Source organism: Typopeltis vanoorti, chromosome 1 (genome assembly GCF_054136105.1).
Source record: "Typopeltis vanoorti isolate ZY-2024b chromosome 1, IOZ_Tvanoo_1.0, whole genome shotgun sequence".
NCBI lineage: Eukaryota > Metazoa > Arthropoda > Arachnida > Uropygi > Thelyphonidae > Typopeltis > Typopeltis vanoorti.
This window is the reverse complement of record NC_143549.1, coordinates 17,477,435-17,497,085: the sequence shown is the minus strand read 5'-3', so window position 1 is coordinate 17,497,085 and position 19,651 is coordinate 17,477,435. Positions and strand designations below refer to the sequence as shown.

At 35.4% G+C, this 19,651-nt stretch overlaps 1 protein-coding gene across 2 annotated transcripts in view; it reads right to left on the bottom strand.

The window, feature by feature from the left end:
- The window catches only part of LOC150109817 (kinesin-like protein KIF11), a 575,645-nt gene that overhangs the window by 471,364 nt on the left and 84,630 nt on the right, over nt 1–19,651 (bottom strand). For both annotated transcript variants that reach the window (XM_090396826.1, XM_090396834.1), the window contains exon 5: nt 15,086–15,268. In XM_090396826.1, coding sequence (XP_090252952.1) covers nt 15,086–15,268 — 183 coding nt within the window. The remainder of the gene's footprint in view (nt 1–15,085; nt 15,269–19,651) is intronic.

Genomic DNA, 19,651 nt, shown 5'->3' with positions numbered 1-19,651 from the left:
GACTGTGGCAACTATAGAGGGATCAAGCTGATGTCACACACATTGAAGATATGCGAAAGAGTAATTGAAGGGAGGATACGGCAAGAAATGAAAATTGGTGAGGAGCAGTTTGGATTTATGCCAGGAAGAGGGACAACGGATGCAATATTTGCGCTAAGGCGATTGATGGAGAAATATAGAGAGATGCAAGAGAGTTGCACATGGTGTTTATAGACCTGGAAAAGGCATACGACAAAGTGGCCAGGCAGGAGGTATATGAGGGAACAGAAACTCAGGTCAGGTCTAGTGTCAGCATGACAGAAGGGTTCCCCATTGTCGTAGGGCTACACCAAGGGTCAGTTCTGAGCCTCTACCTCTTTGACCTGGTCACGGATGTACTAGTGGAGGATGTCAAGGAGGCACCATGAAGCATGCTGTTTGCCGACGACATTGTTCTATGTGAATCATCCCGAGAGAAGCTTGAAAATACTCTGGAAGAGTGGAGAAAGGTATTGGAGGAGAGAGGCATGAAAATTAACCGGGAGAAGACTGAATATATGTCAACGGGAATGACGAGGATATGATCATAGAACTTCAGGGTGAAAGGCTAATTTCAGGGAAGAAATTCAAGTACCTTGGGTCAGTCATCGAGGGGAATGGTGACCTGGCTGAGGAAATACAGCACCGAATAACATGCGGCTGGATGAACTGGAGTAAGATGAGCAGGGTCCTGTGCAACAAGAGAGCGAGTTGCAAGAGGAAAGCTGTATAAGATGGTGGCGAGGCCGGCGATGCTTTAGGGTGCAGAGACGTGGCCTATAACAAAAGGCACAGGAGAGGAAGATGGAGGTAGTGGAGATGAATGAGTGGTGTGACAAAAGGACAGGATAAGGAATGACTACATCAGAGGGACGGTTAAGGTGGGACCAGTTGGCAAGAAGATACAAGAAAGTAGGCCGAGGTGGTTCGGACATGTAGAGAGGAAGGGTGAAGAGTATGTTGGTAAATGAGTGGAGTATATAGAGTTGGAGGGAAGGAGGAAAGAGGCAGGCCCAAGCTCAGGTGGAGGGATAAGTGACAGAGGATCTTAAGGAGAAAGGATGGAGTCCGAAGGACGCCCTGGACCGGAGAACTTGGAAGAGGAAGGTTAAAGATCGGTGCGCCAACCCCGTTTAACATAGGATAAGGCATAGTGAAAGAAGATATTGGTCTTCCACCTACATATGGGTCATTTTCCTGCCATCCTGGGAAAGAAAACTTGTTTAGCCAATGTTTCCTCTCCCATTCTGTTTAAGTGGCCACACCCTGAAATCAGTTCTGTTAACACATTCTTGAATGCTAACAATATCAAATTCTTTCCTAATATCATTTTTAATATGATATTGCCAATGATGTCATCTGTTCAGTCCACTAATCTTTCTTATGACTCATATCTATGGTCTTCAGTCTTTCATCAAGTGTTTAATTTCTATCAAGCCATAACTTAAAAATTGTTTGAACAGTCTTGTATATAGCCAAGTGTTTTGACTAATTTCCATATAAATTAATTCAATTGACTTCTTATAATACCAGCTTTGCTAATTCTGGTGTGTATTTCCAAATTTAAAATTAACAATTATGCCTAAACAGCTGAAATGTTTTATTTGTTCTACAGGTTCTCCATTCAGGATGCAATTGATGTTTTCAATGTTTTTGTCTATTTTCATTGTCTTTGTTTACTTAATGTCAATTTTCATACCAAATTCATTACAGCACTTATTCAATTTGGTCAAAGAATCCTGCAGACTTGTTCTGGATTTATTTAGGAGTTTAGCATAATCTGCATAACATAAAGAGTTAAGATTAAACATCTCCAATTTTGATATTTGGTTTAATTCCAGTTTCCTTCATAATGTGATCCAACAGTTTAGATAATGTACACTCTTGTCACAAACCTGACTTATCAAGCCATCTTCCTGTATCTCCTACAATTTTAACCCGATTCAAAACTCAAATAGAATATGTATTGCTTGATATAATGTCCCATTTACACCATATAACTGGATCATTTTGAACAGCTTTCCTACTGGCATCTTGTCAAATGCCTTTTCCAAACCTACAAAACTTAAATACAGATCCTGATAACCTCTGTTTGGCCTGAACCCAACTTGTTATTCTCCACAATTTATCATAACCATTTATCAAGAATATTTGCATAAATCTTACCAAGAACAGGCGGAGAAATTCCTATGTAATTCTCATATTCAGCTTTATTTCCTTTTTTAGAGATGGATACTATAAGCAATCTACTCTAATCAACTGGAATTCAACCCTCTGACCAGGCCTTCCAAATGATATAGTGCAGCCACTGTAAAACTTTTATACTTCTATATTTTAGCATTTCTGGCCAAATATCATCTAATCCAGCTTCTTCCCATATTTCAGGTTTGTGATAGCTTTTTCTATTTCAAGTACAGATATATACTGTATGTTCCAGATGGCATTAGATTTAAGTGTTTTCTGCCACCATGCTATCAATGCTTGTTTCGTTTAGCAATGTTGCAAAGTAATTACCGCAGACATCAAGAATATCTTCAGTTTTTGTTCCTTTTATCATCTGTAATTACTTTCACAGTACTCTGCTCCATTTCTGAGCTTTTTCAATAGCCTCTAGAATACATTACCATCTTCATCATATTTATTTTCTATGTTCTTATGTAATTAAGCCTTCCCATTTTGCTTTCTTACATTTTTCTCTGTATTCTCTAAGAGCACAAGCTGATTTATTTGCCAGGAACTTTCAATATGATTTCTTCTTTTCCTTTAGTGCTTCTTTAGCTTCTGGAGTCCATCATGAAATTCTGATTTTTCTATACTTACAACCTCCCCACATTCCTCTCAGGCTGAATCAATCAATGTTCTCTTCAGGATTTGCCACAATCTCAAAGGGTTGGTTCTTGTTTTCAAACTGTTTTTTCTTGAATGTTTGTATATTGAAGTCTATAGTTTAAATCTGATAGCTGTTCAAATTTTTATTCTTCAAAACTTTCTTACACAACTTTATTTTCAATATGAAGTTCAGTTTTAGTCACTGAGCATTAATTATGATCACTTCCTATTTTCAAATCCTCTATATACTCTTGTGTTCTGAACCAATGAGAAAACATCACTGGTGACAATAACAATCAAATTTTTGATAGTGTTAAACAAAATCAAACGTGACCCTTTTCTTATTCTTACTGCTATGAATTTCTATATATTATGCTGGAACATAGTGTTATTACTAATTAATCTATGTACTGAGCAGAAATCTAGCAGATACTTATTGCTTTGCTTTTTTTCTCCAAAAACATTCTAATATATCTGGTAATCATTTCCTACTTTACTGTTTAGATCTTCAACAAGGACCAACTTTTCCTTTATTTTGTCATCTGCCTTTTCTAATGCCTCAAAAAATTCCTCCACTAATTCCTTATTTGTTTAAGGTGTATAAGTTTCATTGTCCAGTTCTCCCATTCTGATATTTGCACACATCACTATTTGATATTGTGTGCCATTCAAGAAGATTATCCTCATATTTAGTGTTTAATATTATAGTTAGTCCTTTTCCTGAATATAACATTGTGTATTTGTTGCTTAGAAAGAGCTCATCTGTTTTGTTCTCCTTTGTTTTGCTAGCACTTATTATTTCTATCTGGTACTGATCCACTTCTTCTGCTAGTTCCATTTTATTTGCATTGATGCTTCTTATGTTGATGTCAATCATGATCTCTGCTGATGTTGAGTTGGAGTTTGTTCCAGTAGCTGGCTATTTGCTGTTCGCCCTGATTCCCTAAAAAAAACAGGGAATTTGTTTAACGTAGTGACACCCAGTCAAACATGAAATTCCATAATTTGCCACTATTTTGAGTTATGGTTAAAGTCAATAAGAATACAATTTAGTCAGCTAAATCCCAAATTCTCATTAATTCAATATCTAGGTAGATACCTAACAGGGTGCACCATGAGAAGTTGGAGACTAACATCAGACCAATTTCCCAAAATGGTCATATGTGCATCTTCTCCTAGTTATCCATCCTTGATCCTTATGCCTCCATAAACATTCCATTCACTCCACATAACTGTAGTGTTTTGAAAACTTTTCTCTGGGAACCTTGTCATATGCCTTTTCCAGATCTACAAAAATTAAGTATAGAACCTTGTCATATTCCCATGATTTCTCAAGTATTTGTCGTAAAGTGAAAATCTGATCCTGACCACCTCTATTTGGACTGAACCCAGTTTGTTCTCCAAGTTTCTCTTCCACACAATCTTTCTCAACCTCTTTTCAAGTATGCTTGGAAATTCAAGAGAACACTTAGTAAAGAAATTCCTCTAATTCTCACATTCAACTTTCTCTTTTTTTTTTTATACATAGATACTATGAGAGCTCTACTCCAATTTAGGAATTCAACCTTCTGACCAGACCCTGTAAATTATGCAGTGTAGTCACTGCAGAACTTTTATACCTCCATACTTAAACATTTCTGGTCAAATATCATCTACTCCAGCTGCCTTTCCACATTTCAAGTTTGATGGGTTTTTTCCTACCTCCAGTATTGATATATACTCCTCTTTACATTCCTCTTGAAGATTTTCCAGCATGATGTTTTTCCTAAGAATTTTCCTAAGGAGTTTGATCTCGGCAGTCTACTTCTCTTCAATGATAATCTGTTCTGTACAGGGATGCAGAAAGGGACTATTATTAGATAATGCAAGTGAATATCTATTCATAGGTCTTAATCACATCAGTAATGTGTTTGAGAACAAGACATTAGTATTTACCATATGATAGGCACCATATCTGGTACTATGAGTGACTAACAGAAATCGACTTAAGTCAAGTGAGCTTGCATAACATAGTAGCAGCAGATATATTATTATAATTATCTGCCAAACATGCAACTTAACTTAAAAAAACAATTTTAAATAATTTTCAAAATAATTTCCTTAAGAGCAAGAGAATCTTTTAGCAAAGAGTATACATTTTTTTTTTTTTTTTAAATAAAAAAGGGCTCTGAACCTGCAGAAATATCAGTAAAATTTATTTCAATGATAGCAACAAAAACTACACTGAATCAAAAAACAATCTTGTTACAGTATTTCTATTTTCAACTAAATGCATGCATGCACACACTTTTTGCATTTTCAGCTTTTTCTAGTATTTTCAAGAGACTGAGTCTTGCAAACCTCATCGTCTTCTGGTTAGCATCTTCTAGCAAGAGGGTTGCAGCAGATGAGCAGCTCTTCTCCATCACATCCGTCATTCTTAAACCAGTCCATTCCACGATGTCATTGAACCACTTTCTAGTTGGTCTTCCACATCTTTTCTTCCCCTTAACTTTCCCTTGTAATATAGTTCTTGTCAGGTGTCTCCTGAAGAACCTCTCAGAAGATGTCCTGCAAATCTGGTCTTTTTTTGCATAATATTCTTGAGCAGTGTTCTTTCCATCCCAACTCTTCTTAAAACTTCTTGATTTGATATTCTCTCTGTACAGCTAATCTTTTCCATCTTTCTATAACCACATTTCCAATGCATTAATTCTTTCCAAGTGTCCATGACTCACTTCCATAACTTGCAATACTCCAAACTGTTGCTTTAACTATTCCAATTCTAACACCTATTAATATTTTTTAAAAAAAATTCTCTTCATTTCCATAAATGCAATTTATGCTTTGCCTATTCTATTTCTAATGTCCAACTCTTAAGTTCCTTTCTCTGAGATCCAGCTACCTAAATATTGAAATCTTACCACTTCTAAATCTTTCTTCCACATCTTATCTTTACATTATCTCCTATGTTAGTCCATACTCTTTACAAGAGTTTAATTCTTTGAAAAATTTGTTGTAATCCATTTTCACTTTCTGCCATCACCACCATATCTGCATATCTTAAGTTATTACTGATTCTTCCATTTATTTTTATTCCTTCTACATCAAGTGCCTCTAAGCATCTGTTCACTATAAAGGCTAAACAATAATGGTGATAACTTTCACATCCTTGTCTAACTCCTTTCTCCACCAGGAAATTCTCCCGTTTCCTCTCCATTTACACATACTGACGCTGTTTATGACCAATATAATCTCTTTAAAATTTCAGTCATAAGAGTCAATGTCAATATTTTCTAGAATGTCAAAAAGTCTTGTTTCACTGTAAAAATGCTTTTTCAAAATGTAGAAATCTCCAAAACAACTTTCCACCTTGGTTTAGTGTTTTTCTTCTCAATAATTCTTAGACAAGTTGTAGCCTCTATTGTTCTTCTGTTGGTTCAGAATCCAAACTGTTCCTCATTCATTTCTTTTTCTATTTTATTCTTAATATTTGTGCCAAAATTTTTGCTGTGCGAGTTATAAGACCCATCGTTCTAAAATAGTTACAGTCTAAATCTCCTATCTTTTTTGGAATGGGGACAAAAATTGATTTAAACTCCTCTGGTAATTCTTGTCCCTTAAATTCTGTTAATAATTTGCAATTAATTGACCTAGGATAAATTAAGTGCAAAACTGTGTAGGAAGGCTTGTGTTTGTTGTACATGTTGATTAATTTTAATGGTACAGATTGCTGTATAAATTAAGCACAGAACTCAACTCAAACTGCTCTTTTACAAGATGCTAATCAGGCCAGTCCTGTATGGCTCACACACAGATTCAAACATTAGCAAATTACAGATAATCCAAAACAAATGTTTAACAAAAGCATATAATGCACCCATTTTAGAAATTATGGACTTGACAACCATGTTATAAACAACTATTTTAATTTCCCCGACATTTTGACCTTCATATGGAGTATATACAAATATACACGGACAAGCTGAGTTACATTTCACACAGCAAGCTAAAGAAACTTTGATTTGATCAAAAGTTATTCTACTGGCATGACCTCTAATAAAAAAAAACAGCTAAAATTATTTAGAAACTATCAAAGCTAAATTCTATTTAAGATAGTTTTCTTACAGTAAAATGATGTCCTATTTTTAACATTACAATTGTTAAATTTAGGATTCTCAATTATCTACAGTCTTGTTTATAGTCAACTCTTAAAGCGTTTTTATTATTATGGGTAATTCCAAAGAGTCCTTACTCATCAAGGGAGGCCCTAAACATCATGTCATGAACTATTCAGTATTTGCACAGTATTTATCATACTTTGCTTTGAACTCAATCAGTCATAGCAGCCACAAGAAACTGGCAGGACTTAAACAGGACTATAGATAATCCAGAATCCTAAATCTAATATAACAATTGTAATGTTAAAAATAGGACATCATTTTACTGTAAGAAAACTCTTAGGAATTTAGCTTTGATGTAGTTTTTAATTAATTTTATCTTTTTTTTTTTTCACTAGAAGTCATCTCCCTCAGCTCGAAGAGAAATCTGAAGGTCGTGCTCAGAGGAGTGACACAGAAGACATTAACACTGTGATCAAATCACTGTTTCTTTAGCTTACTGTGTGAAATGTAACTCAGCTTGTCCTTGTATATACTCCAGATGACCTTCATATGAAGATTGAGATGTTAGGAAATTAAAATAGTTATTTATAACAACAACACGGTTGTAAAGTCAATAATTTCTAAAATGAATGCTAACACCGTGCAACACTAAAAGAAAGCATATAATGCACCATGGTTCATAAGAAACAGACGACTTCATCAAAAAGCCAATATCCCTGAGATCTAAACTTTCCTATGCAAAGAGGTGCAAAATTCTTTGAAAATGCTATTATCAAACCTATTTGAGTTTTTATTATTATGGGCAATTCCAAAGAGTCTTTACTCATTGAGGGAGGTGCTAAACATCGTGTCAAGAATTATTCAGTATTTGCACAGCATCTATCATATTTTGCTTTGAACTCATTCATAGTCATGGCAGTTTATTCCACTCATTCACCACTCTCCAAGTAAAAAACCTAGTTCTAACACCCTTGCTAACTACACTCTTGCTCAGTTTCCATTGATGGTTCCTAATTCTCCCACCACACCTGTTCTGAAAAATTTCCTCTGAATTAATCTGATAAAAACCCCTCAGTAATTTGAATGTCTCAATCATATCACCCCTTTCCCATCTATCAACCAGTTTCTGTAATAACGCACAAATCTTCAACCATTCTCATAAGGTTAATTCCATTGACCAGCTACCATCTTGGTCACTCGTCTCTTGATCCTCTCTACCTCCTCCCCATCAAGAAACCCTGGTGCCCAGATCTGCACAGTAGTCAAGATGGGGTCTTATCAAGGCTCAGTAAAGAGGAACAATAACCTGCTTGTCTCTACTCGTCAAAGTATTCTGCAGTAACCAAGTGATCTGATTTAGTTACTTTTGCTATGTGTCCCCTGAACTTTAACTCCCTATCCACTAACACTCCCAAGTCTCTCACTTGGTCAATTTCTGGAGTACAGTTCCAATGATGTGGTATACTGCTGATAATCTTTTCACCCCATAATACATAACCTTACACTTTGCCACATTAAACTGACATCCATTCTCCTTTACCCAGTCTGCCAATCTATCCAAATCATCCTGCAAAAATTTGACATGTGTATTAACTATGGCTCTACCCCACTTAGCATCATCAGCAAATAATTGAACAGTTCCTCTCAGATCCTTTCCTATATCATTAATGAACAAATTAAATAGCAATGGTCCAAGAGAACCCTGCAGCACACCACTAGTCACAGGCCTTTTGGACTACTCCTGAATAAACTACTTGATATCTCTCCATCAACCACCCTCCTATCCATCTCACCAACCCTATACCCATCCCCATGTGCTACAGTATACTGATTAGGATTCCATGTGGTATCCTGTCAAAGGCCTTTGAAAGTCCAGCAGTATCACTATAAACTCATTACCTTTTCTAATTCAACAGTCACCGTATTAAAAAATGTGAACAAGTTACTGAGGCATGATCTACCCTTCACAAAACCATGCTGCCCCTCAGAGTATTCCATTTCCACCTATCCATTTCTGCATTTTGCTCTTGACCAACTTCTTTAATACTTTGATAACTCCTATGCTGATCGGTCAGTAATTTGTTACAGCAGTCTTGGAGCTTCCTTTATGCAATGGAATTTTATTCCCTCTTTCAATTCCCTCAGGACAAGCCAAGACTTAGATTAAACAATATGGTCAAGGGCACTGACAATTCCTTTGCCACTTCACATAAGACTTGAGCTGGTATACTAACCAATCACATGGATGGATTCACATTAAGGTTCTGTAATATGCTATTCACTTCCATATCATTCACCACAGTTCCTGTATAAGCCATTGGCTCCATCATTCCTCCAATATCACTGCCTGGATGATATAGTTTTGCAAAGTGTTCACTTAGTAATTCTATTATTGACTGATTCAATTACCTTCCCACCATCAGCATTCCTTGAAATCATTCTGCCATATACCTTTTTTCTTTTACTTGCAGCATATCAAAAGAACCGTTTGGGATTCTCTTTAGCCCACACTGCTAACTTCCTTTCATAATCTGCTTTTGCTTTTTTTTTTACCACGCTAGTTACCCTTCTAGCCTGTGCCTTGTACTGTTTGTGTGCCTATAAGTCATCCTTCTTTTTGAATTCCCTCCACAAATTTTTTTCAGCTCCAGCTTAATGTTATTCATCCATTTAACTCCCACTATTTACTCTCCTGACTCTAGGTGTGCATTTTATTTACCGATGCATACTATCTCTCCATGCACTATCAACATTCAGCCCTTGCAGTTTTACATGTCATGCCACTGATCCAAGCAATTTCCTAAGCTTGTCATACTTACCAGCCCAGTAATTCTACATATATACCTTGTCTTAACTGAAAATTTCACACATTTAGCCACCTTGCAGGTCAAGATCATATGATCACTGTCTCTAATGGTGACAACATGGTCATATTTGTTATAGACAAATTCGCAGATGCAATTACTAGATTCAGCACTCTCGAACCCCTAGTATATTCCATTACATGCTGTCTCAGGAATTCTCTTAGTAACTGCATAAAATCCATTTCCTTCCTCCCATGTGTCCTCTTCTCCTTCCCCAATCAATGTTACCATAGTTGAAATCCCCCATAATAATAATTAAAGGATTTAGTTTAATCCTTTATCCAAGCTTACACTTGGTTAAGGATTAAACCAAATTTATTATAGTCTAACCAAGTGCAAAATAAACTTCCAACATCTTTCTCTAAATCCAGAGTAATTTAATAATAAGGTGATAAACTGGTTGGCAACTCGTATAGGTAAATATGACCTCTCCATTGCTTCTGCCTTAGTATCACCACTTTGGGTCTGCCTCCCACTGACGAGACCTCAAAGGTCGAAACCAATCTGGGTAGTGGCCCTTCCCTTAATGCATAGCAGTATACATGTCTGCAAGGAGATGTGTTTTGCATTATGGGAGATACTGAGACAAGGAGTGATGAGAACTTGGTCCACCTTTGCTACGAGTTGCCAAGGGATGTACCACCTTACCTCTGTCCTGAAGATATTTTCAGGCACAAACTTTGTTTGCTTATACTTGGATAAAGGATTAAACTAAATTTATTATAGTCTAACCAAGTGCAAAATAAACTTCCAATACTATATCCATCTTTTCCATCCCCTGGTCTATAGCAGCACACAACTGTATATTTTGTTCTGCTGTCCTTAATCTCCCACCAGATAGCCTCAAATGTGCTATTTTCATTGTCCTGCAGTCGAACTTCTACTCTTTGGCTGCAGTTCATCAGCTATCATCAATAACACTCCTCCCCCATTCTTTTCTCTATCCTTCCTGAACACACTATACCCTTTACATTCTATCCCACTAACTATATCATCTTCTGTTACCCATGTGTCAATAATGCCAGTAACCTTTGGCCAGGATGAGCCAACAAAAGCCAAAAATTCTTCCTGTTTATTCTTAATACTCCTGGCATTAGTGTACCTAAAGTGCAAAACTCCCTCAGGGCCATCCCTATCTTAACACCTTGTACTAACTCAGGCACTTAATTGCCTCACTGATATCTGCATATCCACTCAACAGCCCCCCCCCCCCCCCCCCAAAAAAAAAGCTTGTTTCCCTGACTCTGCACATCCAATTTCACTTCATTCAACAACAATTTTTCCAGTCTCTAAACACCAAATCCATTCAGGTACAAACCACTCTTCTTGAAGTCCTCTCACCTGTTGAACTCGCCACTCCCACATAACTTGCGCATTAAGTCATTCGCTATTATGGCCCTCCTTCTCGGCTCAACTCTGTCATACTGCAGCAACAGATTCCCTAACTCTCACTCTTTCCTTTTGCTATTTCCAGTAATTCTTTCAAGTCTTCTCTTTCTGAGTTCAAAGGAATAATAATGTAAAAGTTTCTACTGATTAAATAATCAGTAATAAAAATTATGAACAGTTAGTTACTAATAACACTGGCCTACAAAAAAAAAATTTTTTTTGCTGATTATGATCCGACACTTGTTTTTTACTAATTTAGGTGTACTGATTTCAAATATCAAACCCATTTTTCTCTATCACATCAGGTTTTTCCTCTATGGCATTTTCTTTTTGCCAATTTGTAAGTTTTTGATAGTTTTAAGGAGGCAGTACTATTTAGAGGATTAAAAAAATTTATTTTTTAATATTATTTTCTGAAAGTATGTACTTTTAAAAATCTGTTCCTAACTTTTTATCAAGAAATTCGAAAAATTCCCAAAGATATAGCCTATTATTCAAAGTGGTGCGCAGATCAGAATCTGAGCGCTCACCGCTCTCGCTTGTTAGTAAACGAATAAATGCATAAGAACCTGCAACGGCACGTACTGGCGCTTTGAATGCGAGAGAGGCCGATAACCGACCTAATACATTTAGGTGATGAAATGTAGGAGATGACAACTGCCTAAAACAAATGAATGCTATATGCGTCATAACGGACAAAGAACGATCGAAATCAGTCAATCGTTAACCGATCTTGAAAGTAGGATGAGCGCTTATAACATTTCGATAAAGTATGTTTTTTTTGTCTTGTTAGTTGCATGTTAGTCGGCAGTGAAGAAAATACATCATGTCTGCTACTCAAAAATGTGTCAATAGTGTAGATTCCATCTGCTACATTTGTGGCAGCTTTACTGTTCCCAGTCAAAGGATAAATATCACTGATTTCGTTAAGAAAGTGTACTTTGCATACTTTTATGTAAAACTTGCAGATCAGGACAATTCATGGGCTCCAAATAAAGCGTATAAGTCATGTGTAGAAAATTTACGACAGTAGGCATTCCAATGATTTGGCATGAACCGAAAAATCATGTAGATGATTGTTATTTTTTGCTTGGTTCAGACTTCTGGTTATAATAAGAAGAATAAGAAAAAAAATTGTGTATCCAAATCTTGATTCAAGAATTTGGCCAGTTGCTCATTCCAATGAAATAGCTGTGCCAATTTATAAAGGATTTCCTTTACTTGAGAACGAGCATGATCGGGATATGCCAGATGTTCTTGAGGAGCAAGACCCGGATGTTGATTTAGACAATGAAAATTAAATTTCTAGTTCTGGACCACGACGTTTTACTCAAGCAGAATTGAATGACTTAGTAAGAGATTTGGGCCTATCAAAGGAATCATCAGAAATGTTAGCTTCAAGATATTGTACAAGATTACTTTTTTAGGGAAAGTAATCTTGTACAATATTTTAAACACGAGTGTGGGTTTGTTTACTGTAACAATGTGTCATGTACTAACTGAAATGAGTGTTGTACAATATCATTCAAATGAGTGGCATTTATTTATCGACAGTTCAAGCAGAAGTCTCAAGTGTGTCTTACTATACAATGGGAATGTATATGGCTCAATTCCTATTGGCTATTCGGTCCACTTAAAGGAAACATATGAGGAGACATTAAAAAGGTTTTGAAGTTATTAAAATATACAGGCCATAACTGAATCATCTGTGTGGATCTTAAAATGGTGAACTTTTTACTTGGCTTTCAAAGAGGATACACGAAGTTTCCGTGTTTTCTATGCTTCTGGGATAGTCGAGCTAGAAACCAACACTGGAGTCAGAAACATTGGCCTCTTAGAATATCCTTAAATGTTGGAGAACAGAATGTTATAAATCAACCTTTAATCGACAGAGAAAAAATCATTTTTCCACCTCTACACATCAAACTAGGTCTTATGAAGCAGTATGTTAAAGCTTTAGATTTACAAGGTGACTGTTTCCAATACATATGCGAAAAATTTCCACAACTTAGTTATGAAAAAATTAAAGCCGGTGTATTTGATGGACCACAAATTAGAACTTTAATGAGACCCAAATTTCATCAACTTTATGAACGAAATTGAGAAAGAGGCCTGGACTTCATTTATGATGGTTGCAAATAATTTTCTTGGAAACAAAAAAGCGTGCAATTACAAAGATCTAGTGGAAACAATGCTTGAAAATTTCCAGCGCCTAGGTTGCAACATGAGCATAAAGCTTCATTTCCTATACAGTCATCTTGATAGATTTCCCGAGAATTTAGGTGCTGTAAGCGATGAACAAGGCGAAAGATTTCATCAAGACTTAAAAACTATGGAAGATCGGTACAAAAGATTGGATTCTCACATGATGGCCAACTACTGTTGGAGTATTCAAAGGGATTGCCAAAAACAGAACACAGCAGAAATTGCTACAAACAAAAATTTATTCCCTGAAACTCATGTGTAAGTAAAATTGTTATTTTTTTTATAAATATTCTTGTAATTTTTAATGAATATTGTTAAGTAGTTATGTATCTAATTATCGGCCTCTCTCCCATTCAAAGCACCAGTACGTGCCATTGCAGGTTCTTATGCATTTATTCGTTTACTAACAAGCGAGAGCAGTGAGTGCTCCAATTCTGATCTGCACACCGCTTTGAATAATAGACTATATCTTCAGGAATTTTTCGAATTTCTTGATGAAAAGTTAGGAACAGATTTTTAATAGTACATACTTTCGGAAAATATTAAAAAATCGATTTTTTGATCTTCTAAATAGTACTACTTTCAGAAAATATTAACAAATCGATTTTTTGATCCTCTAAATAGTACTGCCTCCTTAAAACTATCAAAAACTTACAAATTAGCAAAAAGGAAATGCCATAGAGGAAAAACCTGATGTGATAGAGAAAAATGGGTTTGATATTTGAAAAATCAGTACACCCAAATTAGTAAAAAACAAGTCTTATATAAAAGTCAACAAAAATTGTGTTGGACTATGTAATCAATCAGTTCCCAAAACTTGGAGAATGGCATACAACGAACTGCTCTTGATCTGAACCTTTTCAGATCATTTCTTAGCATTTCACATGTTTCATGGAAAACATGATCATATTTGAACCTCCTGGAATGAAGAATCTGTTTCCAAAAACTTTTCTCTGCTTAGTTTCAGTAGCATGAGAAGCAAGGCTAGACTTGTCAGATTTCAAAAATGCAATATAGTTATGATGTTGTGGGATTCTAATCTAAGCAGAGCAGCCAGTCTCTCCAAAGTAACAATGATGCATGAGCAGAGTTCTTGATTGTAGTTAGATGATAATTATCAAATTTCTAAATGGTAGTTTTTTTTGTAACCACTAGACAATTTTTTTAGCTTATTTAATCTACAGAAACTTTGACAATTGTTCTTTGAACTCTAATAGTGTTCCTGTCAACTCAGCTGCAACCAAGATACAAGCTAAAAAGATTCCCATTTCAAATGTAGTTACCAGTCTTTTTCTAATGATATCAATGTTACCATTAGATGAAAATAAGTTTTTGAATAAAATTTTATATTTTTTCAATATGTGTAAGCAGTAGAAGTATCCATGTATATGCCTAGTACACATTCCCTTAAAAAGTTTGATTAGAAACTTGTATTGAAAAGGATCAGTTATTTGATCTATAACAATCTCTTTAAATTTATCAAGCAATTTTATGGTATAATACTGCTAACTCTTCTCTTTAGTATTTTTACAATAAAAGATTTTATGATACATAACTTATTAACAAGTCTCATTTTAATATAACAATATTAAAATAATGAATATTGAAAATATATAACAAGTATATGAGAATGATGGCAACAATTCTAAATCAGATTATCAACTATTAACAATTTACCTTATGCGCAGTATCTTCGAAGAGACGCAATTTTGATAAATGACCAGATGTACTTAATAAATCAAAAAGCTCTTCATTATACAACTCAAGGAAGGATACTCTGACTGAAAATTCAAGATTCGTTTCTTTCAATTCTTCAAAAAGTTGATGGAGTGAACGAGGAATTATACCAGCTCCAGGATCCTTTGGAGAGAGGCGAAAAAAAATAAAATAAAATGCACATATATACACACTTAGTATATAAATGAATACATTATAAGAAAATAGCAGAGCCTTTCATTCCCTACATATTACATAAAATGCAGGTGATGGTATAATTATTACCTAGGGAATGAGCTAGCTAACACCTCCATTTGAAAGAGGAGAAGTAAAGTGGTTTCCTGGCTATGTTGCTCCCACCAATGAAAGGTTATTTGCAAACCTATAGTAGATTTCATACTGTGGGTAGGCTATCCAGAAACCCTGTTCTAGAGACCAAACATGGAACTTTTTTTAAGCCTCCATGTAAACTAGGAGGTGGTTTCACACTGAGCAATGAAATTCATCTTCCACCTAAAGAATTACAAACATCCATGCATAGCAGGATTTGAACATGTAGTCTAATGGTTTGGAGAGTGAGTATACTAATCACTCTGCCAACTATGCAGGAAATGGAGGGCAAATGTAGAAAACTGGACTATAGCTACATTTGCAAGCTAATGCTCGGACAAACAGCCTGTTGGTTAAAAAAACAGATATTGTTCATTTGCTCAACCAAACCAGCAGGTTAAGTCCATTGCACATATCACCAGGAGGTGGCAAAGTCATTTTTACTTTGTCTATTTCTCTAATAAGCAAAAGTGGGAGCTAACAAGAGTTATGTAAGGTGGGAACTCTGGTGACGAGTGTTTCCCAAATCTTCAGAAGCTTAATGCAACCGTATTTATTGAGATTTGGAAATTGATCTTCATTTTAATGCAGTTTGGTATCACTCTTGTATCCCGACATCGTTTTAAAAAGGTCATCACCAGAGTTCCCACCTTACATTCCAGGCCACCTACTACTGCCCTTAGAGGGCATTCTACCTAGATAGGACTTTAGTGTCACCCACATGGTTGGGCTTAGTATTGTTTGTTATTTGTGTATATGTTACATTAATTGTTTTGTAATCCCAGTAGATGTCCTAGTGACTAGGACGAAATGTAGGAAGTATTAAATTCTATTTTAATTCTTTTTGAGTGTTGTAAAAAATCCATTAAGCCTCCAACATGATGTCATCACAGCACTTAAGCCTCTACACACTTATTCTAATCATCCATGGAGAAGAATTAGCACGCAAATCCAAGCAATACGGTAAGTCAAAACTACGACTATCTAGGCAACTAAATAGGCTGGCCTTTTTAAAACGATGTCAGGATAAAAGAGTGATACCAAACTGCGTTAAAATGAAGATCAATTTCCAAATCTCAATAAATATGGTTGCATTAAGCTTCCGAAGATTTGGGAAACACTCATCACCAGAGTTCCCACCTTGCATTCCAGGCCACCTACTACTGCCCTTAGAGGGCGCTCTACCTAGATAGGACTTTAGTGTCACCCACGTGGTTGGGCTTTGTTTTTTGTTATTTGTGTATATGTTACATTAATTGTTTTGTAATCCCTATAGATGTCCTAGTGACTAGGACGAAATATAGGAAGTATTAAATTCTATTTTAATTCTTTTTGAGTGTTGTAAAAAATCCATTAATCCTCCAACATGTCCTCACAGCACTTAAGCCTCTACACACATAAGAGTTATGGAACATTTTGGTTAAGTAATAAGAAATAAAAGTATCTACATAAGGTAAACCAAACCCAGATTTCTATATACAGAAAATAATTTGATAAAGGTAATTTGTCTTTCTTTCTTTGGGTGGTTTGGATTTAACATGCAATTAAGATATCAAGCCATAGCAGCAGAAAGCTAAGTAGTATTATCCAACAAACAGATCTTCGATATTTAGATTTTCTGATGTGGACCTAGAAGTAGGAGTAATCATTGCAAACATACTAATTATTAAAAACCTTAAAGAGGGCTAAAATTGTTACCTTACACTGCCATCCTGAATCATAAATACAGTTGCACCTTGGGAAAACAATTATCAAAATGAAATTTTTGAAAAATTTCAAAGCGAAACAGCTTAAGAAAATCTGATCATGTGAAAGAAAAACATTATTCACTGAATGATGGCAAATGACTAATGGAATGTAATTGGAGTCATCTGAAATGTAGAGGCAATGCCTAAAATTTAGTAAAGATTATAGTTATACATGAGATTTTCATCTCAACTAGTAATGCTTCAGATTTGACTATCAAATTATGTGAAAATAATGTTTTCTGCAAGAAACATGGAATTCTTTATTATTACATAATACCTCCAGAGGAGGTATTGTGTAATAATAAATTTTTTAATAATAATAATTTATTAATAATAATAATAAATTAATGATGGCAAATGACTAATGGAATGTAATTGGAGTCATCTGAAATGTAGAGGCAATGCCTAAAATTTAGTAAAGATTATAGTTATACATGAGATTTTCATCTCAACTAGTAATGCTTCAGATTTGACTATCAAATTATGTGAAAATAATGTTTTCTGCAAGAAACATGGAATTCTTTATTATTACATAATACCTCCAGAGGAGTCCAAAGACTCATTGAGGGAGGGCACCTACTCTACAACTGTCTCCACCAACTGCAACTACCTTCATCTGCACCAACGGCATCTACTGTTTATCACTAGCATTTTCACAATCGCAATGCCCCCGGCAAGATTCTAACCCACAGCCTTTTGGCTGGAGAGGTACATAGATACGTTAGCCACTCAGCCAACCAGGCCGGCATAATAATGAGAAATAACTTTTAGAAAACTAAAAATAATTGAAAGAAAAGCACAGTTAAAACTGTATTCATATTGAAACTGTAGCCAGTTATTTGATAATCACAGGAGGACTGGGAAAGAAGATTTGACCATACTAATAAGGAATATAAATGAGACAAGACACTAAGTAAGCAATTTAAAATTGCATAAGTGTTTATAAGGCCATCAAATTAATACGAGTATTTGTCATTAAGTAAATAATGAATACTTATTAATGGAGTCCACCTTGCAGAGAATGGTATGGTTAAGAATTTAATAAGGGCCTAATTTTAGCATTCTAGTAATAAGACAGCCTCATGAAGGCTTGTCTTATGAACAGAATTCCTTAATCAGCTGGGAAATATCCCTATTGCTTCTCACTGTCAGGTCATTTCATACTTGGACTCCCTCCAGGAAGTCCAAGTATGGAATGACCAACAAGTTTCTTGCACTATATCACCATGAAAAACAACCAAATAAATACTAATGTCACCAAAGTTATAAGAAAAAACTTGCACAAAAAACAAAAATAAAAAACAAACATCAATTTATACAATAACAATCGCTTCCATTTCACCAACATCCAGGACATCAATAAAAAATTAACGATGTGCACTACCATCTATGGGTATCAAAACATGTGCTTCTCCTAACTGAACCATTTGCCTCAGCCATCCAAAGTATAACAAATGATGCCTTCCATTAAGACCTATGAAACACTGTCAAATTTAATAATCTGTAGGGGTAATTAAACCCGATTTCATACAGGTTTAATTACCCCTACAGATTATCTAGCTTAAATTCATGTTCACAGAGCCAGATTGGTTGTTGTGGCCCCTAAGCTTTAACTTTTGAAGAGCCCTTTATTGAGTAAATTTTAGGTTAACTATTTTCATTTTTCGACGTTTAGAGCTTCAGATTAAGGTCATCATCTGGAGTATATACAAGGACAAGCCGAGTTACATTTCACACAGTATGCTAAACAATGATCTGATCAATGGTTATTCTACTTGCATGGCCTCTAGTGAAAAAATATATGAAAAAAACCAGCTTGTCCTTGTATATACTCCAGATATGAAGGTTGAAATGTTGGGAAAGTAAAATAATTATTTATAACACTGTTGTAAAGTCCATAATTTCTAAAATGAATGCTGATCACCGTGTAACACTAAAAGAAAGGATTTAGGTTATCTAAACTGAGGTGGAGATACTTATAATTGAGATCCTAAGCTGTAGCTGTCTAACTTATGGATAAATCTAGCCCATGCATGTTCATAACTCAAACTGGCTCCCTTCTTTAATTTCATACACACCATGCTGGAAAGGAAATTATCTGCTACCTCCACAAATTGCCAACAAGAATATTAATTCTCATCACTCTCTCCACCAATAGCCTGGATGTACTGCCTCCAAGTACATTATAAAACTTTGATCTCTTGGCAAATCCAAATAAATTTATCCATATTTCTTTTTCTACAGACCAATCTTCTCCCAGTCAACCTCAGTGTCATTCTGTAGCACTACAATGGCAGCAATTCAGATTCAAGGATTTTTACAACTCTTTTCATGCTCCGATTACTATTTCTACTCTAATCACCAAAACGCATGATTGCCACATAATTGAAATCTTTACTGAAATGAAGGCCTTCATTCTGAACACTATTGCAAACCATCAACCTTCATC